This window comes from Panthera leo, chromosome A2 (assembly GCF_018350215.1).
Source record: "Panthera leo isolate Ple1 chromosome A2, P.leo_Ple1_pat1.1, whole genome shotgun sequence".
In the NCBI taxonomy this organism is placed as follows: Eukaryota; Metazoa; Chordata; class Mammalia; order Carnivora; family Felidae; genus Panthera; species Panthera leo.
This window is the reverse complement of record NC_056680.1, coordinates 131,757,492-131,779,991: the sequence shown is the minus strand read 5'-3', so window position 1 is coordinate 131,779,991 and position 22,500 is coordinate 131,757,492. Positions and strand designations below refer to the sequence as shown.

Sequence of the window (22,500 nt, the reverse complement as noted above, 5' to 3'; positions counted from 1 at the left end):
AGACTTAAGAACACTAGTCTGCTAACTGGAAAGCTATCTTGTAAACCTTTTGGTTTAAGCTCTAAAAGTCAATCCACTTACATTCAAGCTGACTTAGGTCCAATGGAATGATAATTAATTTTGCAGTCAAACTATGCTAAAGTTTTGTCAGATGTGATTACACTTTGACATTTATAAGACAGTAATGAAGGAGTAGTATGAAATGCTTTTAGTGATCTAGTGAGATCTTCAATTAGTGGTCAGAAAAAATGGTTAGCTTCTGTCAACACCTACTTTACAGTAAAATTCAGAAATTTTCCTAATCACCTTTTTAGCCTGGGCTTTCTTCTTTGTATTTTGGTTTTCTTGCCTTTATCTTTGTTGCTACAAATAACAGTTTCGAACTCAGTCTTAATTCAACAGAAAAGAAAAACTTCATTGAATATTAAAGAATACACATCAGACTAACAATATATATGTACATAAGCAACTGTCCTCTATTAGCTTTTCATTTGGTGCTGGGCAAAAGCAGAAGGATTCTACTAGTCTGTTTGGGATATAATGTGAGAAAGAATTTGGGCCTCTTAGTGTATTTTCTACTATCCTTTATTATTTAACATATGTAGGCTAAATAGTAATAACAAATGGATTCCTTTTATTTCAAACCAATGGATAAGTTGTCTGATGCCAAAGTAAAGCTCAAGCTATACATTTATTTTTAGTGCGTTTCAGAAATTAAAATGCCACAATATTTTCTCCAAAAACTTTCATAATACACACTGGATATAAAATTTCTGGGAGAGTAGCAAACACGGAAACTGAGAACTGAAAACCTTTCACAGTTTTTTGGCTTGTCTGACATTCCTCTAAACCTCAACTCTCCCCCATAATGACAAAAGAAAAGCAAAATATCCTTTCCAAGAAAATCTGTATTAGTGGTCATGTCTTCATTTCACTTTCCACACAGACACTACACTGTTTTCTGAATAACTGAACTTAATTAATTTCATAAAATATATTATTTCTTTTTACATTTCCCATACACTTTAATAAAAAGACAGTACCAGTATGGAAATGTATCTAATAAATTTTTTTCAGTATACTGGTATTACATCTATTGACAGAATTTATCTTTGAGTAAGAGAATCTAAAGCAGATCATAACAAAAATGGACTAAAAGAAAGACCTTACAATCTACTGTCATTTGTTCTGTCATCTCTATAAAGTTAATGGTTTGGAAAAATGGTCAGCCTTTGGAACCAAAGTTGATATTTAATTGAAAGGAAATGCTTTTTTAATTGTAATCTCTCCCCCCACCCCCGCACCTCTGTAATATCTTTAGTTTTTAAAAAATACTGCCATGAATGTGAAAAAAGAATCAGGAAGCTAAAATGAGGGTTCATGTTCATCTGCTTGTTAGTAATAAACATTTAGATAAATATTTGAGATGAATAAAAATGTTCCTTTCCATGTGCTATGAAGGAAATCACACTGAAGGGAAGATATGTACATTTTCTCAAAAATTCTTAATTTTGTCAGAAAGAACAACTTGGAGGAATAACATGGTGACTGGGCTAGTTCTATTTCTTAAATGACCACATTTACGAAATAGTAGCAACAGTCCTCTTAATAATCTTAATGATAAGGAATAACACGACACATTGATAAGGATGAATGTATTCAAATGAAGAAATATGAAATTAGCTGGATCAGTTTCACGTCCAATAAAATGGTAGCTCACTACTGTTTTGGTATAATAGTCATGAAAAATTTATTTAAGGCCTTTTCCAAAAGCCATAGCAATACAGGAGGCAAATTTTCTTTTAGTTGGTCAGAAATGAGAAAAAGTTTAAAAGAAAATCCTGGTGGAAGTCTTACTGTAATTCTGTTATGAAGTTATTATGATGCCAAGTACTTGTGCCTTGTTGTTAAGGTGCTTTTACTCTATACCCTGTAGTCTACCATTTGTAAACACATCTTTTTGATGTTTCTGCCAACATCCTGGCAACAAAGCAGTGCAATTTCAAATGAGCTAATTAACTTAATTGTTGATGAAGCATGAAACAGTTCATTCACCCTGTTAGCTGCTCCATGACAACATAAGAGTCTGAGCCTGTGAAGTTACTCATCTCCATAAACCTATCTGTAGCTCTCTGTTTAGATCTCTTGTATGGCAGAATTGTGCGTGGAAAATGTTTCATAAAAGATGCATATTCTTATTTGAAAAGGAACCTCTTAAAATTAAACAAAATTATCACCGTATGAAGAAATTAAGGACACACAAAGTTTTGATTTCAAGCTAGAGAAGCCATAGAATTTATCATACAACTATACAGCCATGGGTGTTTCGCTCTGATCCTGAGGGCAACAAGTAACAAAGGTAGATGAAATACAATTATTTCTGAAAACTTTGGTTCCTATTAAATTTCATCTTTTCATTCTTATTGTTCAATAAATATGTTAAATATCATTATTTAAAGGAAGTAATATCAAGTTTGCGATTAAAAAAAATAACCCTGTAAGATATTGGGTTGAAATGTGGATATATTACATGACGCCTCATGTAATTTTACTTAAAATTTTTATTAAAAACTTGAAATTTAAGTGAATCCTGCACACGTTTCCCAATTATTAATGGCACTATTACAGTAGGATTGTATTTTTCATTCTTTAAAAAACCCCTATCGAATGACTTGTAAAATATTTTGATGGAAAGGTAAAGATGGACAGTCGCCTTCGTAGCCTGACTTCGGTCATACACTTGTTGCAACACACAGAAAACTCAGAGGGGGCTTATGATGGACATTTACTTCCCCCTTTCAGCTTTCTCTTGTTTATTTTCAACAGTGCGCTTGAAACTCCCCCAGAACCCACCCCCTTCCCTAAAAAAGGTACAAAACCTACTTTAAAAACTGTCCAAAATCTTCACAAATGCTTTCACAGCCTGGCCATTTGCAAACTCCATGGCCGTACAGAGTGTGAGAAGCCCCAGTCTCCTCGTGTGACGAGCTGTAGCAAAAGAACACGGCGTCAGAGTCATCTCAAAAAGCCATAATCGTTGCAGGCTGCTAGCGCCTGTCAGGTTACGATCAGTGACAAACAGGTCAAAACAGGTCAATTCAGCTCAGAGCAGTCAGAAAAATTTAATCGTTCTATTGAATAGTTCAACTGCCAAGGCTAGATGATGTTCCAATTAGAGGAGAAATAGAGCCAAAGATGACTGTTAATAAAGGATGAAAAACTAAGAGGACTGTATAATATCATATGCTAATCTTGCCATATGACCTTAATGTAACATTTACCTCTAAATAAAAAATATATATATTCACATGTGGTCAAGTGAAATAAACCTCTGTTTTTAAGAAGGTAATAGGACATCCACCATAAGATTTTTGAAATGCGCTTTTTAAAGAAGATATGGACCTTTAGGATCATTTAAATTGTTTAATATTTATGTTTGAGCCATATATATTTCCACTAGTTACTGCTGATTTTAAAAAATCTACTTTGGAACAGTATTCATTAGCTATACCCTTCTATAATTACCAAAGACTTTTGATAAGTGAGTATTATATCAGATGGAGAGAGCCTAGAAAAATCAACCAACTTCTGCAGTATATAACCATCAAATTATCTCAATTAAAACAATAGCATGAAAGCATTCAGAAGCATACCGTTTTTTAACGATGAAAACTAACAAGAAAAATTTTTCATGATACTCAAATGAAGACCAGAAACACCACCAAACTACAGCATTCTATTTTAAAGTGTACTGTAATTAAATATAGGTTTCTTAAAAAAAATTCTTTGTGAGAAAGAATTTGTTACAGCTAGGCAGACATTCATATTACATAAGAGAATACTATCAACCCACTACACTCCAATGTGAAGTTTAGAGCAAAATACCATAGGAGCCTGAGTCACTCTGTTAAGAAATCCTACATTTATGCTTCATCCTTTAAAAATATAGTTTTTATGTTAAGCAATATTCTAGCTTACATATTTTACATAAATTGCTTTAAAGGACTTGATTAGATGAGCTACATGCTTGAAACAGGGGCAGTAAATGGACAAGAGCACCTGGGTTCTCCTTTTATAAAGGCAGTTTTTACACAACTAAAATAAAACAAGAGGTTGAAAATTATCTAACATAACGTACTCAGTGTTGGTAACTGAAATCAAGTAATTTTTCCCTATGAATTTTGAGTCAAATTTACTCAGAGTTAGCATCATAAGTTTATTTTTTTTATGTAATTGCAACTTCCCTCATGCTCCAATAATAATAACAAAAAAAGGTATACCAGATATTCTGTCTTCTGGTTTATTATGCCTGTAATTGTACCCTCATGTATATGGATTCTCTGATATCTATGGACATGTTCCTAAACATATATTAAGTACATGTTTTTAAACATTTACTAAGGGGGATATGTATGCATCTTTAGTTATTTGAAAGGGGTTCTTAAGTTTAAAAATGGTAAAATGTTCTCATTTCAGCAATCCGGCTCATCAAAACATATTAGCCATAAAAATATGTCGATACAGTAATTCCATATGCACTTATTAAAAAATAACTTTCTTCAGGCCAATTCCCCACCAAATCCATCAAATCCCTGGTATTTGAGCTACTTTCTGTAATGAAAATAATATATAAGGTAAATAACCTAAAGGTTTTTATTTAATGTGTTTTACACATTTTCCCCCTGTTAAGTACAGATCATAATCCTCAGTTTTATGAATGGTGGAAGGAGAGGTTGGTGACAGATAAATATAGAACAAATCTCATGAGATTTACCTGTCCCGCCTTGCACTTAGAACTGAAGACTGTCCATTCACTATGGAATGATGGGTTATTGGTGGTGACGCTTTGGAAGTGGTGGAGGAGGTAGTCGAGGAGGAATTGTTAGTAGTGAGGTCTAGCCCTCCATGTTTAATGCCATTGTCTTCCATACTGTGAACTCCAGTCACTTCTTTCCATAACTGCTGAATCTCAGCAGGACTTAAGCCAGCTACAAAACGAAAGAAAGCCCCACTAATACAACAAGGTAAAGTTCATATAATGAGCTTAGTGTTATTACTGGATTAATGCCAACAACAAAAGTGATGTTACCAGCATAATTAATATACAATAATAATTCACTTTACACCATCAGCACCATAGCCTTTCTCATGAATAATCAGTTATTTGTTAAAGACTACCATTTTGGGAATAGTACTGGGAATAATAGTATTGAAACTACTATCAAGGATTAATGGAAAAAACCAGCAAGTTCTACTTGAAAGTTAAACTATTTAACAGAAGCTTTTACTTATTGCTAGTGTTAAGTTTTTATCAGTAAGGAAATGAAAAAGAAATAGATTTTGAAATGAGATATATGAAAAGAAAAAAAGAAGTAAGGAGGGTAAACAAAAAAATTGTCAGGGAAAAAAAATGTCAGGGAAAAACAGTAAACATTCACCTCAGAAAAAGAATACATTTGACAATTAACTTTGACAAAGTTACTTTGCCCTTTCTCAGACAGACAAAATAATTGAGTTTCATTTGGAGGTCCTAAATAAGCCAATGTTCTTACCTCCATGGATCAATTAAACAGATAATATGAAAACCTCATTTTATGGACGATAGAATAAATGAGTACCCATTTTAAACAATGCCCTGTTTCACATCATGGAAATTTACCAGATATATGAAGAATGAAAACAGAAAATCAAGGCATTTTAGCTTTTAACTCTAATTCCGAAATAAGGAATTGAGAGATTACTGTTTACTTATTATAAGTCAAATATATAACAGTACTTATATATGCCAAGTACAATGCCTTCACGGATTCTTTCCATACCTTATGCTCCTTAATCTTCACTAAATCCAATGAGTTCATAACTGTATTTCAGTTCATGGATAACAAAGCAAAGTGAGGGAGAGGTTCAAAAATGTATCCAAGGTCACAAAGCTTCTATGTGGTAAAGCTTTGATTTAAATCCAGGCAGTTTTATTTGAATGCCTTTTTTCTTAAAATATTACATTAAAAATATGAAAACTATTGAATAAAGATATACAGGGGGGAAAGACAGTTGAAACTATGGTTGCTATCACTTATTGACCATCTGCTGTAGTCTGATGCTTTACATTCATAATCTCAATTAACTTCACTTGAAGCTAGGAATCATTCTACTTTACAGATGAGGGCATGGAGGTTTAAAAAGATGAAATATGTTATCAAATCACTATGCTCACAACTAGTGGACAGAATTCAAACTTAACGCACTGTTGCTCCAAAATCTAGGTTCTGCATATGTTACGTGCATCTGCAACGTCTAACACAAGGACGGAAGTACTAATCCAATAACCCCACTCCCACAACCCAGCACACATCTACATCAGATGCTACAGTGATGCCCATCAATCAAGAGGTGTGGGGGAAGGGAGCAGGATAGAACAGGCAGGGGAAACTAGGGGAAGATAACACAACATGATGTCAAGCAGAGTCAGCCTGCTCGCCCCTCCTCCTGCAACTAGGAAAACCATCAATCTAGACATAGTAGTAAGTAGCCCAAAGTGACAGAAGAATTCTCACTGCTCCAAACATAACTTCTGGTCAAATTATTCATCACAGTGGTAACCTTAAATTGCTATGCCTATCACAATTTCTTACAGATAGTTTTACTGAAAACTATCATTTTGGTGATTCTGGCTCCTGAAGATTTTAAAACAGCCTAAGACTGAAGAAAAGACTGGATAACTCAGGTTTCCAGTTATTTAAAACTATTTTTTTTTCTACATAAAAGAGGATGGCTTAATAAACTAAGGTATTACTCTGGTTATATGGGACATAATTTCTATATAAACATCATTAATTATTGCTTTAACCCAGGATTCTGAAACTTACCTGACTGTAACTTTTTGATTACCTGTCTGTATGAATTAGGTGTCCTAACAGCAAAACCCCATTAACCAATCCTTTTACATAACAGCTTTTACACATCTTCTGCATGCGAGCCCTCACCACCTCACTCTGCCTCTCTGCCCCACCATCCACTCTTGCCTGGTGTGCAGTTACCCTTTCCTGTCTTCCTGCTTTCCCCTTGCCTTGCTATAATTTACTTCTCATCATATATCAGCCAAAATCTATCTCTTTAAATGTAAATTGGGCAATGGCATTTTCCAGACAAAGCCTCCAATGGCTTTCCAGAACACTTAGAAAAAAACACAAGAAAAGAAAGGGAACACATAACAACAAAAAACCCTACTATGGCCTGTGAGGTGCTGGCATTTATTATCTGGGTCTTGCCTGCCTCTCTGACCTCATCTATTGCTCACTCTGTACATTTCGCTCTGTTATACTTTCTTCTGCATCTTAAAGGCAGTAAATATTTGCTCCCTTTCCAGCTTTTGCTCTGGCTGTTCCCACAGCACAGGCAATTTTGGTTATAGATCTCCTCATGACTCCCTCACTTCACTCAGATGATTCAAGGCTCACCTCCTCTGAGAGGTGGTCTTAGACCATGCTTTCAACTACTGCCCCTCCCCACCTTGCCTTCTAACATTCTCTGTCACCTCACTCTGCTTTCTTTTTCCTAAGAGCATTGTCAGTCTCTGAAACTATAATATTTATCTGTTTTACTCGTTATCATCAGTCTCCCTCTTCTGCAATTTAAACTTAAAATGGTAAGAGTAGGGATTTCTTATTTTACTCATCTATCTCCAGTGCCTAGAAGAGTGCCTGGTATGTGTTCAATAAATAGTAGTTGATTTAGTTGATTATAACAGATTCATAGAGTTTTTGTAGGCATTTTGGTTTTCACATGGAAGTTCTGTGGCTCTTGCGGGGCATACTATTTATGAGTACTTGCTATCCTGTAAGGCCAATATCTAAAGAATTATAAACTAGTTGATTCTAAAGATAGAGTGGCTGATAAAATTTTATACCTTGGCTAAAGACTCTTAGATGTTTTTAGAGACTATATCAGTTAGAGATGTTATTAATAATTCAGTTTTTGAATTTTATTAATAATTTAGTTAACCTAAGTATCCACTTACCTTTTAAAAAGCAGACTTCTATTATACTATTCATTTGTATGGAAAATTAGTGGTATCAGCATGATATCACAATGATATGGCAACAAATACTAAGCACATAGATGTTTGATGAATAAATAACCTATTCGCTATCCAAATAATGATTCTTAATTAAACGAGGAAGGAAGTGGTTTTTAAATATTACAGATAAGGGGCAGAGAATAGATGATGTTAAAAAGAGACTCCTGTTAGTAGAAGTGGTTCCCCAAAGTGTCTGCATATTAGACTCACTTGGGGACATTTTAAAATTTCCAATGCCCTGACCACAGCCCAAACCAATTAAATCACAATTTCTGGAGGTAGGACACAGGTATCAGTCTGTTTCTGAAGCTCCACCGATGATTCCAACGTGCAGACAATTTTGGAGGAAAATTTTTAAAAGCAAACTGTCACATTGCGCATGAACAGAGTTTTCACACCTACAATTTACTTAGCTCTTTTCCATGGATACAAAACGATGAATATGAAACAACCAGCCAATCCGTTTTGTACAATTTTGAAAGTTTCATGAGTTTTGAAGCTTTGAGGTTTGAGAAAATTAACTTATTTTCAGGCAGTAATGTAACACATTCAATACTTCCTAAACTGTGTTCTATGGGACAGTAGTCTTCTGAACACTTCTAATCAGAGATCTAAGAGATCTCTGGTCTCTATCTTGGAGACTCATGATTAATGTTAACATATACATCAGTTCCATGATGTCTAGAAACAAAAGAAACCCTTGAGTCTCTTCTTTAACTCTTTGTTTTACAAATCCATTTGAGGATAAAAAGAAAAAAAAAACACAACAAACTCTTTTTATAATTGCATTAATTTATTTCAGTTTTAAATAACGGGTGTGGGCTTAGGATTCATCAGGTGCTCTCCAGCCCCTCCCATGAACTGCAGGCTGCCTGTTTATAAACTTAAGACTTTTTCCAAAATTAGCTTAGTTCAAAACTAAGCTTCTATTTATGCAGCCCCTTGGAACCCAACTCACTGCTCCAGTAGGTTCCTTTGTCTCTGTTTTGTTAGAAATTTACATGGTACTTCTGATATGCCAGGCACTTTTCTGCATGCTTCAGGTCTAATCTAATACCCCGAGCTACTATTATTCTCCCTATTTTAGAGATGAGGACACTGAGGAACAGGAAAGTTGAGTAACTAGCTCTAGAGCTAATTCACGGCAAAGCTCCTCACCTTTGTAGGTCATTGCTCACATAACCCTTTTCCAGGACTCCTTCCCCGGCCACCCTGTCTACAAGTTCGACCCCTACTGTTTCTAAGGTTTCTTTATTTTTTCCTATCCTGACTTAAAAAAAGAAAAAAAAAAAAAAAACATTCCCATAGCACTTAGCACTATACATTTTACTTAATTTGCAGTCTAAGTTCTGTGATGGCAGGAATTTTTGCCTGTCCTCTTGACTGCTTTGTCCCCAGTGCCTCTAGGAGTGCCTACAGTGAGTGAAAGCTCACTGTGTATTACTTGAAAGAGTTGTTCAATGACCAGAACAGTAGCAGTGCATAATCTGGGAATCAGTGGACTAGACCATCACAGAATAATAGTCAATTTAAAATCCCAAGTAAAGATTATTCAGTTTTCTTAGTAACTTATTTCAAGGATACATACATAACAATACTAGCACCAAAAAGTTGTATGATTATGCAATTTTAAAATTCCATGACCACAAAAAGATCAAGAAATGATGATGGATGATGGCTTGGACTGGCTCTTGTTCACTGCCAGTACTACAAATAAGCATCAAAAGGTTTGTTTTTCTAGGAGTTGAATGAATAAGTGGATGAATTCCTAATCAAATTGCATGTAATACCACAGGTAAAGCAATTAAATAATATTCCTTAATCCTAGATTCATAGTTTGTGGAGTATCTATTGGGTGAAAACCGCTGTGCTAAGAATTAATTAAAATTTGGTAATTCATATCTAGATTATACAGTCTTGGAGCACACAAGATTTAAAAATTCCAATATTTTACTTATTGGTAAAAATTACATTAGCAGCTTTTTCACACAAAAATAATGTCTTTTCATTTTTTATGTCTAGTAATTAATTTTTAATATTAAATAATTTTATACATTATGATGTAAAGTAAGTCTACTGTGATTTTTCTAAATTAACTTATTTAATAGTACTCTGCTTATTTTCTAGAGTTACTTATAAGTAAAAGCAATAAAAGCAAATTTGGTAGAAGTATTTGTATCATTCACATATTTTATTGAACCAATTTGATATTTAGTAATTTGAATTCTTGAACTATTATCATGTAATTTTCACTTTCATCCTAAATTTTACATTAAAAAAAGTAGTATATGCACATGGCCAAAATAACAGAATCATAGAGAAGGTTGTACATTGCAAAATCGAATTTCCCGAACCAGACCTGACTTCACGGTTCCTAGTTCTCTCCACAGGCAACCGTCATTCTGGCTTCTGGGCTATCCTTCAGAGACCTGTGTTCATTTATAATTTGCCAGACCTAACATATTATGGATTTATATTTGACTGGGGGCCTACTTTAACCTGTAGGTATAGTGCCCATCTTTAAAATGTATGTTTAATGAGAAGTGTACTGAATACATATTTTGCCCAAAAGCTGAATTATAAGGAGCAAAATAGCTATTTGGCTAAAACTGAGACCAAAGGCAAATATCACCACAAAGAAGGAACTTCTGGGATACCAGAATACAGGATATATATATATATATATATAATATATACACACACATATTTATATTTACATATTTATATTTACATTTATATATACAATCATACTATGATTTCACTATTAAAATTTTTAGAGGAGGCAGTTTTTAAGTTTGTGATTTATTTTACAAAACAGTAATTTCTCAGTTTTCCTCACCATGGAACTTTAATGGGTCAAAGTTGACATTCTGCTTTTGAGTCTTCCCTCAAGATACAAAGAGCTGACAAAAAGAACTTTAAAAAGACTTATGGCCTAAATGGAAATAAATTCATTTTAATGTATGCATGCTGGTATATGAAACAATTCTGTGACAATTAGAATTATGATATAATTTAATATATCATTACTTACATTTCCTCAAAAATTAACATGCCTAATATTTCTCTATGTATTTAACTTGTTGTGAGTTACTTTTTATACATAAAATTAATAGCATTCATAGTTAACTTTGCAAGGTTTTATTCCTGCAATCATAAATGTACATCTAAACTTCAGCTTACTGATGGAGCTTTAGCATGTAAAACCCCAAAGGAGAGTTTCCCCTCCAAGTTACAAATTAAAGACTGACTGGTATTTAAAAGGAAATACTAAGATGGTAACAATAATTCTGCACCACATGCCTTGTCCATATTGTGGTGCTGTTACCCTGATTAGATACAAAGGTGATCTATGCAAGCACATGATTACAGGTTAGGCAAAAAAATCAAGATGCCAGAAGTGATGCTGAAGTATGCATTTGGCTACTGATTTATTTATTTTAGAAAGACAGCGAGTGGAGGAGAGGGTGCGAGAGAGAGACAGAGAGACAGAGAGAGAGACAGAGAGAGAGAGAGAGAGAGAGAGAGAGAATCTTAAGAAGGCTCCATGTTGAGCATGCAGCCCAATGTGGGGCTTGATCCCCCACCCTGGAATCATGACCTGAGCCAAAAGGAGCAGGATAAAGAGTAGGATGCTCAACTGACTGAGCTTTGACTATTTAGATTTCCAATCAGAGAATGAGTCAAAGCCAAATACCTGATTTTGACTGAATACTCATCCTAACGACAAACTTCAGCACATTCCTAACTCAGCATAAAGGACATTCTTATACTTTACTTAGAAAGATTTCACTTTATTATTCAACAGTTCTTTCATTCCAAACTCATCTAGTTCTAGAAGGTGTTAGTTCAAAATAGTGCTGGCTAGATATTCTAGCATTTTCTGTTTGGTCTTTCAGATTGGTAACAAAAGTGTTATATTTTAAATAGCTTTTATAAATTTAAAAACATGTAGAAAGTTGGAATGAAATAAAGTTTTTGCCACATATATTTTAGTCTCCACAGTCATAGTAAGTCTGTGAATATATTGTGTATTGGAATACACTGACTTCTATCTCATGTCAAAAACATGAGAAGTGCACGCACAATAATTTCCTATCTTCTAACCTGGAGACAATGGTACTGGGTCATGAAAATGTGTCACTAAATAATTACCAGCTGACATACAAACCGTACTATCTATGGAGTAAATAGCTTCATAATCAGTATTTTATTTGATATTGATTTACAGATCCATCCTTTTTTTATTTGACTTCTGTATACCTACAGTCACTCTATGTATGATTTTTATTTATTTATTTTTAAATGTTTATTTTTGAGAGAGAGAGAGAACAGGGGTGGAGCAGAGAGAGAGGGAGACAGTATCTGAAGCAGGCTCCAGCCTCCCAGCTGTCAGTGCAGAGCCCGATGTGGGGCTCGAACCCATGAACTGTGAGATCATGATCTGAGCCAAAGTCGGATGCTTAACCAACTGAGCCACCCAGGTGTCCCCATATATGCTTTTAGAGATGATAACTTAATTGCCTAATTTACATCAAAATCCAACATTATAGTAATATTCATGGTGACTTTAAATACTTAATATTTAAAATAATTCAAAGTGATATAATATATTATGTCATTTTGTAACATAGAGAAAAATGTTGATGCATCTCCCACTCCTATCAAAATTATTATAATTTTGTTACTTCTGTCTCATTCTCATACACTTATTTTATATATGGTTGAAGAAGTTGGAACTTTAAAAAGTGGCCTGAGGAAGCTGTGTTAAATCATGGGGGTAAATACTTCAAATATGGCATATTTTTAAAGATCATCATTGTGTATAAATAAATCCTACTTGGTGTTCCTGTGGTTATCATTCATGGCCAATCCATCAGCCAACCAAAAACATGGTGCAAAGTGAACTGGGAAACTGACAATGAAAATATTTAAAATATTTTTATCTGAAATAACCAAGGGTTAAGGCAGAAATAATTCAAGGCTTCCATTATCTAACAATGACTTATTTTCTTTCTCCCATTCAGTTTTGGGATTCCAGCACCACCCCATGAAGTTCTATTCCTCTGCTGTGGCTGGTTTATCTGACACATTCTGTCTGTGTTTGGCTGATGAGTCTCCGTAGTGGCACTTTTCACACTTAGTCATCGAAGCGGTGAAAAACACAATATGACTTGCATGTACTTTGTTTAAAATATAAATATTCTGCTCAAACCCAGATGTGCTTTCAGATTTATTTCATTTTCCTCAATGTTCTCTATCTCGTGTGTGTAATCTCTCATATATTTAATGGAGAGTACAAATAGAAGAAAAGGAAAAAAAAATCTATTTTAAAAAAGCTCAGAAATTAGAGTAAATTTTCATTTGAAAATCATTAAAATCGTTGTATCATAATAAATTTCTTTTTTCAGCAAGATATTTGTATGTTTGCCTTGGAAGAATGTAGTTTAACAAATATATCGCACATAGATTATATTTTACTTCTGTGGACTTCTGAGACTGAGTGTGAGCAAGGGAGGGATAGAGAGAGAGGAGACACAGAATCCGAAGCAGGCTCCAGGCTCGGAGCTGTCAGCAGAGAGCCCGACGCAGGGCCCTAACTCACAGCCCATGACCTGAGCTGAAGTCGGACGCTTAACTGACTGAGCCACCCAGGTGCCCCTCTGTGAGCATCTATTTTAAACTTTCTTGAAATGTTTATTTCAATGGTTTTACTCAAAATCATGGTAGACCTCGCTTCTCTCTATTGAGGAGAATCTTATATCATTAGATCTTAAACACAGATTTTATGTAAATTTTACTGAAAAAAAAATGGTATAAATTTATTGCTTCGGTTTTAGTGTAGTTTCTACCAAAGAAATCCATGTTTATATTGAATTAATTTGTACATACCTTTCTTTTTTTTTAAAACCTTATTTCTTCATTGGTCCTCAAATTATATTTATTTTTTCAAAGAACATAGTTAGTGAATAGAACATTCATTGCTATGGTGACACCATGGTTTATTTCAATTCTCTTTGGAATGGTCTAGAAAAGTGGGTTTATGGCCTTGTTTTTCTTCCACTATTTAATCCTTATCTTTTTTGATTTCCTAGGAGTGATTCAATCAGGTGAATCAGAAGATCTGAAATCAAGGGAAAGAGGGAATTCTAGGGAAAACATGCCATTGTGATAGTAATTTGATAAAAAAAAGTGAAAAACACTTACTGTAATGTTTTATTTTATTTTACCTTATTTTATTTTACTTTTAAAGTTTATTTATTTTGACAGGGAGAAAGATTGAGAGATAGAGAGAGAGAGAGAGAGAGAGAGACAGAATGAGGGGGGGGGAAGGGCATAGAGGGGGTGGGAGAGAGAATCCCAAGTAGACTCCAATGCAGAGCCTGATGTGGGGCTCAAACTCACGAACTGTGATCATGACCTGAGTCAAAATCAAGAGTTGGACGTTCAACAGACTGAGCCACCCAGGTGCCCCTGCAATATTTTAAGTTTCATGTGCCAGAAACAAGATTGTGTGTGTTTTAAAGATATTTTTTTATTTGCCTAATTTTATTTTTTTCTATTTAATTGTTCTTGATTTTATTCAGAATATCCTATTGAGTCAGAAAGATGAACATAAAATACTGCAATGTGAGCCCCTTTGTAACAAATATAATTAGTCCATTTGGATTAAAGTTTGTTCTAACAAAATCCAAATGCAAATTAGAATATGCTTTTATGAAGTTTAATGATACATGACTTTTGCCTATACCAATAATTTTAGCACACAAGGAGTCATTTTGTTTACTATCATTGTTTTAAACTAAGAATGCTTTCCATTTCCCAAAAGTTGAGTCAAATGATGAATATATACAACTGTATGATTTATAGTGTTGTATTATGGTACTATCTTATTGTATTATCAAAGTACATGCAAAGTTTTCTTATCTGAAAAATAAGGGGTGCCTGAGTGGCGCAGTTGGTTGAGCATCTGACTTTGGCTCAGGTCATGATCTGGCATTCATGGGTTTGAGCCCTACATAAGGCTCTGTGCTGACAGCTTGGAGCCTGGAGCCTGCTTTGGATTCTGTGTCTCCATCTCTCTGTGCCCCTCCCCTGCCTGTGCTCTGTCTCTCTCTGTTTCTAAATAAAATAAAATAAAATAAAATAAAATAAAATAAAATAAAATAAAATAAAATAAAATAAAATAAAATAAAATAAAATGGAAGAAAAATGAATAAGAATACAATTGGCAGCTTTTTGAAGCTGTAATTTACAATATATGCACAGGCAATATTATTTTAGAGAAAATAAGGTCAATATGCTCCCACGATTTAGATGGGATTCTACAAAGCATAGCTTGGAATGGAATATTCTCTATAGGAATACATAAAGGCTCCTTTTTATTCTTAAGAGTGCTAGCATGAAGATTAGGAACTTTTAGGAACTTCTATATTTTTATTGATTTATTTTTATTTTAGAGAGAGAAGAGTACGCAGGGAGGGGAAAGGGGGAGAGGGAAAGAGAGAATCCCAAGCAGGCTCCACACTTAGCATGTAGCTCAACACAGGGCTTGATCCCACAACTCTGGGAACATGACCTGAGCCAAAATCAACAGCCTGGTCTTCAACTTGCTGAGCCAGACAGGCACCCCCTATCTGTTTTTTTTTTTTTTTTAATCAGTTTTCTACCCAAACTCCTATCAGCTCACCTTTGTTAAATGGAATGTTGTTAGCCTTCCCACTGATCCAATTCCCTGCAGGTAGGTCTTCAGTGTACATTCGATAGTGCCTAAACTGTGTTGCTCTTATAAATTATTTTCTGCTCTAAGACTAATAAGGACGCACTTAATATCTAACAAAACACTTGGAAGCAGTTTTACTACACACCTGAACTCAGTGTGTAGTAAAATCTCTGAGCCTCAAGAAAACGGGCCACGCAGCCATGTTAACGATCATGTTTTAACAATAAACCTGAAGGTCATAAAAACAAAATTTCTCGAGGTATAAGGCAGACAGGGCATGAAATGGTAGAAAGTGCCACACGAGGAGTGAAGCGTGCACACTTTGTGTGTACCTTGAGGCAGCGACTGGACAGGAAGTGCCGCCTGGCCAGGTGGGATGGAGATGAGGCCCTGACGCTGAAGGCTGAGCAGGTGCTGCTGCTGCTGGAGTTGTTGCATCTGGAGAAGCTGCTGCTGGAAGACAAGCTGCTGGGCTGCCAACTGCTGCTGCTGCTGCTGCTGCTGGTGCAGAAAAGCCGGCCCCGTAAACAGCAGGGAACACATGGTCTGCACACAGCTCTCATACAGAGAAATGCACACGCTCCTTTCACTGCCCCGGTGAGTTTCTGAATGGGCATCCCATGGTCAACGTTCGAAAGCAGAATGTGAGCAAGTTCTAGATTTTCGGTTGCCTTTCTTTCAAATATTACACAGCAGCAGAGAACCAAGGAACTTGCATGAAAGAGTATGGAACGAGCTTTAGAAAAAGTATGCTACAACAAAGTGTCAGACTTTTTAAAAAAAAATTGGCTTATTGCAGATGATGATAATAAGTTTATCTATACTAAAAAAATAACACTTTATAGTGACAGTCAACTTCAACAACACTCTTCTCTTTTTTTTTTTTTTTTTCCAATTGAGTAAGTTTGATCTGCAGAGGCCCATGAATGTGGTCTCTGGTGATCTATTAGTAAACTGGATGTAGCCTTCATAGGACAGGCCTGTTAGCTTTCTCTCTTCCTCTCTTCTCTTGTTGGAATACATTAAAGGCAGAATTATGTGCAGGGAAAAAAAAAAAGTGCCCTTATTATAAGGAAAAGTATAACTTCCAATTTTGTGAGGCATTACAAGACAAACCAGAGTTCTCTGGACTCGGGAGGGTATGACGAGGCAGTCACAACTGCAGAGACAGACAAGCTGCTGGGGAAGACCTTTCCTTTTTAGTTTGGGGAAAAGAGAAACTTCTGATGCGCTCACTGGAAAACAGACTGCATAATGGAGCAAGTCATGTGGATTGCCCAGAGCCTCCGGAGAAATAAGGGAGCAATTTCTATTCTGTAGTTGATGGCTGTCTGAAATTCTATTCACAAATCCAAACAGAAACAAAGCCTCAGGAGGTCAAAACTGTTTCCTGTACGTTTGCATAATGGGCAGCTTGAAGACAACGGCTCTGATACCTGCTGATCAATTTAACTACTTCAACATGTTTTGTTTGTATTATGTTTATATTTGATGCAGTTTGCTGACAAGTGCAAGCTCGGCCTGAGAAGCCAGCTTGTCAGTTTGATTTATGAGCATATCAAACTGTAACTTTCTACTCGCCACTCCAAACCTACAGTAGCAGTTCATTAATCAGGGGCCCGTGACTTTGAAATCTGTGTTCCACCGGTTTCTCCCCTAGCCCCCCACCCCACCGCGCAACCATGGGCTACATTTGCATGCATGTTCTCTGAGCTGCACCACTGAGAAAAATAAGGTTCCCTCACCAACTTAGATTCTCGGTGAATACAAGATAATCAGTACTTTGTCCACCACAGAGCTTGCTCTTTGTACACTGTGATTCATTAGTGAACATTAGACGACAGACAGCAGCATTGGATTGTAACTCTCAAGTCCCATGCTACAAAAAAGGAGAGCAGGAGAGTTCTACTGTCACTGTTATTAAGCTGGGTAAAAATGTATCATAATGCATCTTTGACAGGAGAGCCTTGCGCTAGGAAGATCTCAGGCCGCCCTGGCCTCGCGGCACCCAGTCCCCACGTGGCACCGCTGCGCCCTGCCGGTGAGCCCGACGGCAGGTGGCTCCTACCTCTTTCGCCTGCTTGCCAGGATGCGGCGGCGGCGGGGGCGGCTGCTGCTGCTGCTGCTGTTGCTGCTGCTGCTGCTGCTGCTGTTGCTGCTGCTGCTGCTGCTGCTGCTGCTGTTGCTGCTGCTGCAAAAGCTGAAGATGTAACTGCTCTTGCTGTTTCTTGTAAAACTCTTGTAGTTGTTGCTGAATAAACCATTTTGACTTTAATAAATAAAGGCAAAAGTTTCATGTATTATAAATCTCCTAAACTCTTCTAGACTGGCATATGGTAGAGTATCCATTAAGGTTCACCTCCCAAGAACAACAAAAAATATGCAGTGGATGCAAGGAGACACATCTACATACATTTGTTTTTTCCAAGGCGGCTCTGAAATTTTCCAATCCAGAATCCAAAAAAATCCTAAACAGGAGGGCATAGGAAACCTGTATTCTAATGGGCCAGAACCAAATGAATACCCTAACTGATTACATCGGAAGTCCCAATGGGATATTCAAATAGGTTATATACTCTACCATTTATAAGAACCAAATATATGGCTACATAGAATCAGGTTGTTCAATTCTTATCGGGGAAAATATTTTAATCCATCAGACGTACAGAAGAATGTTAGAAGTAGAAGCAACTGGCCTGTGGCCATCAGCCATAGAAGACAGCAAAGCGATTAAATCAGTAAGAATCTGGGTAAAGCACATTATCTTCTCTAGGTTAAGTAAGTCTACAACATAAAGTCCACTTTATACACACTCGAGGCCCAATAAGGTTCGTATTGGAAATGCTAGTCTTGTCACTAAAAAAAAGATAACTTTCATGGGTTAGTAACTTGGCTGCTTAACTTTGTTTTTATAAGTAGATATTCTCTATGCCTAAACACCAAGTATATTTTGGGAAGGAAAACGTAGGATGTTACCTTCCCTATCGCAACCAAATGGCCAGTTTAAGTCTCATACTTCCACGAACATAAAGGAGTGCTGAAGTGTTAAGGAGTTTTCAAAGCAAGAATTATCTAGAAGTCCCTTTGCACTCTTACTGGCAAGTGTACAAATCAAATGCTCCTAAGCATATGAATACTAAACTATTAATTTATTCCATGTTGAAGTTACGCCTCTCTCTGCTCTTACTGTAGACTTTGATGAATTTAAAAAGACCGAGGGATCTAAATTTTTTGATGTAGTTCTGCAGTCACAATGCGGCATGTATGTTCTTGCATGCTGATCAGCCGTCCCTTCAAGCGGAGAGTGACCGGCACACATGCCCACGGCACTGTCGTCAGAGGCGCACACGTGCGCCATATGCCAGGACACCAAAGCAGGTAACCCACATTACCTGCTGCAGCATGACCGCCTGCTGCTGCTGGAGGAGGGCTTGGAGCTGCTGAGGAGACAAGACTTGCTGCTGAAGAATCTGCTGCATTTGCTGAGGGGTGATCACCTGGGGAGTCATCATGGCCACCGACACAGGCACCTGGGCAGGGACAGAAAGAGAAGGGGTGGTCATAACCAAACGTCTGCTCACTGACTTCACAGCTATAGGTCACCTCTAGTAAATCCTTTAGAAATGATGGCTCACTGTTTTGATATGATATCTGCATATTACTTAACTCTTTGAAAATACTATTAAAGTACCACAGCATGTAGACACTGGCCTCCCAGAGACATCAGATTTCATCAGATGCTATCTTTACATTCCTTACTTACCTCACATGTATTACGCTAAGATGTTGGAGCTTTGACTAGCATTGTGAAAAACAAACAATTAAATGTCAGGGTTCTCAATACTTCCTAATCGATCATCGCACCGATGTCATAGTGTTATCAACGTAAAGCCTTTGGCAATGGTTTCAAGGTAGGATTATGATAAATAATAAAGATTAAACAATTTGAAAAGTATGCATATACATATCTGTTCTCAAAGCTAGTAAAAAGAATGTATGTAGAATGTACTTATGCATAAAACATAATCACCATCTTCAAAATTTTATGGATATATGTATATCAAATATATAAATATTAGAAAAATACGTATAGTAATATGTATTACTTCATGAGTACATGTCTCAACTCATATAGGATGTATATACACATGTGTTTCCACAAAATAGCAACCCAGACAGGTCCTCTCAAAGAAAAAATCATAAGCCAAGTATTCTTCTCTAAATATTTTCTTATTTCAAGCTAGCTAAACTTATACTAGGGGGTCTGGAAGTCACCTTATTCAAAGGTGATTCATTAAAATTAAAAAAAAAAAGTATTTTTGCTTAAAATTGTCTTTCTTTTCAAGGTTCTGAGAATTATGGAGTCAAAAGGAAAACCAAATAAGGAGGAAGAGAAAGAAACAGGAGAAAGTGGGAGAGGGGGCAAGGAAGATACAGAGTGAGAAAGAGCTAGGGAGGAAGTTCTAAGGAAAGAGAATGGCAGGAGGGATGAATGGGACAAAACCTTGTATGAAAGCCTGTGGTAGATGGTCAGCCCGGCCACAGTCATGCTGTTGGGGGGCGTTGCTTGTATTAACCAGCATGGAATCAAACAACTTGTCAACCTGCCCAGTTTGCAACCTTTGAAAAGGCAATCACTTTCTTTCCTAGAAAGAACAATCTACTTTTACTGTAAATAAAACCATGTATTTACATAAATACTGCTTTAGAACAAATTCATGGGACAACAATGTGTCTTTGAAAACAGAAAAAGATTAATAGACTATTTTAAACAGTCATTTTAACATAGTTCAAACTTTTCTGGCACTTCATGTTATAAGGAAAGGAGAAATCAATAATGAAAAAAAGTGAGGAGAGAAAAAATAAAAGAAACCTGGGGTGGATAAAGTACCCACCCCCAAACACAAACACTTCATACTTAATACTAAGAAATAACTTTGTCTTGTCTATCCCGTGCTGATATCTCAAAACATGGATTGATTAGATCTAGTTTTATGACAAAAAAGAAGCACATTATGATGGGAAAAAACTCAGTGATTATCTGAGTATTTCTGGATTATTTTAGAACATACTGACATGTTATAGGTTACTACATTTGAATGCATCATAATAAAAGGCATTCTGAAATGTGTGCTATAAAATTAATTGACCCAATGGGTTGCCCAAGTGTTTAGTTTTTAAAACCTGAGTGGCCAGTTTACTTAACTGTTTATTTCTCAATAAACAAATAGAATGGTTAGGTAAGTAGTTTTAAAAAAACCTACCACAAAGATGACTTTTCTTCCACCAATTATTTACCTCCTACTATCTCTAAATAACAAGGAATCAAACCAAAATTAAGTCAGGGTAAGACAGAAATGTTAAGCTTTAAAAAGTCTGCCAATCCAGATAGACAAAAAGACAGACAGATACTACACATATATAGACAGATACCACATATATGTAGATAGATATTATGTATATATAGATGGACAAATACATACATATAGTTATACATACACATAGATATATACCTTATATAAATTCAATCATGTGATAAAAACTTGCCACACTTCTCTCATCGAAGCCCTGTATCACTTTTTAGCATATAGAGAGCTTTCACTTAATTATCTCTACATCTGGGGCCCCTGGGTGGCTCAGTCAGTTGAATGACCTACTCTTGATTTCAGCTCAGGTTGTGATCTCACGATTCATGGGAATCAAGCCCTACATCAGTCTCCACACTGACAGCACGGATGCTACTTGGGATTCTCTCTCTCCTCTCTTCCTGTCTCTCTCTCTCTCAAAAAAAAAATAAACTTAAAAATTATCTCTATATCTATAATGAAAAGTACTTCATATGTGACTGATATCAAATGCACTTTTTGGGAAAAGTTTTATGAATGGAGGACTGTCATAATATACTGCAAGTTAGAGTTAGATTTCAGCTTATACAAACTGTAGGACTCTTTAAAACACACACACACACACACACACACACACACACACACACACACACAAACTTTGGAGTACCTGGGTGGTTCAGTTGGTTAAGCATCTGACTCTTATTTTTGGCTCAGGTCATGATCTCACAGTTCGTGGGTTTGAGCCCCCCTCAGGCTCCATGCTGACAGTGCAGAGCCTGCTTGGGATTCTCCCTGCCTCTCTCTCTGCCACTCCCCTGCTCATTCTCTATCTTTCTCTCTTAAAATAAATAAATAAACATTAAAAAAATTAAAGAACACAAACTTTATTAAAAGTAAATAAATGTATTATATAATATGTACAGAAAATTATCCGACTCTATAGCTTGTTGCAACAGTGACTCCTGGTGTACGGGCAAATTTAAGTAAGTATTCTACCTTTGCATTTTATTGTATTTTTATTTATTTAATTTTTTTCTCAATGTTTATTTAATTTTGAGAGACAGAGAGAGACAGAATATGAATGGGGAAGGGGCAGACAGAGAGAGAGCCACAGAATCCAAAGCAGGCTCCAGGCTGTGAGCTGTCAGCACAGAGCCCGATGAGGGGCTCAAACTCACAGACTGAGATCATGACCTGAGCTGAAGTCAGAGGCTTAACCGACTGAGCCACCCAGGTGCCACACAGACTGTATATATATGACAATATACAGGCATAAAGATAGGTAGAAAGACAAGCCAACTAACATCATGAATTGAACACTCTATTTCCATAAATATGTACTTAAAACAGTTTTT

The 22,500-nt window shown here is 36.1% G+C and overlaps 1 protein-coding gene across 1 annotated transcript in view; it reads right to left on the bottom strand.

The window, feature by feature from the left end:
* Window positions 1–22,500, bottom strand: part of FOXP2 (forkhead box P2) — a 539,953-nt gene that overhangs the window by 45,607 nt on the left and 471,846 nt on the right. The window contains exons 11-15 of the mRNA XM_042922589.1: window positions 19,193–19,330; window positions 17,869–18,051; window positions 16,133–16,301; window positions 4,775–4,988; window positions 2,884–2,988 (exon numbers count right to left, since the gene is read on the bottom strand). Coding sequence (XP_042778523.1) covers window positions 2,884–2,988; window positions 4,775–4,988; window positions 16,133–16,301; window positions 17,869–18,051; window positions 19,193–19,330 — 809 coding nt within the window. The remainder of the gene's footprint in view (window positions 1–2,883; window positions 2,989–4,774; window positions 4,989–16,132; window positions 16,302–17,868; window positions 18,052–19,192; window positions 19,331–22,500) is intronic.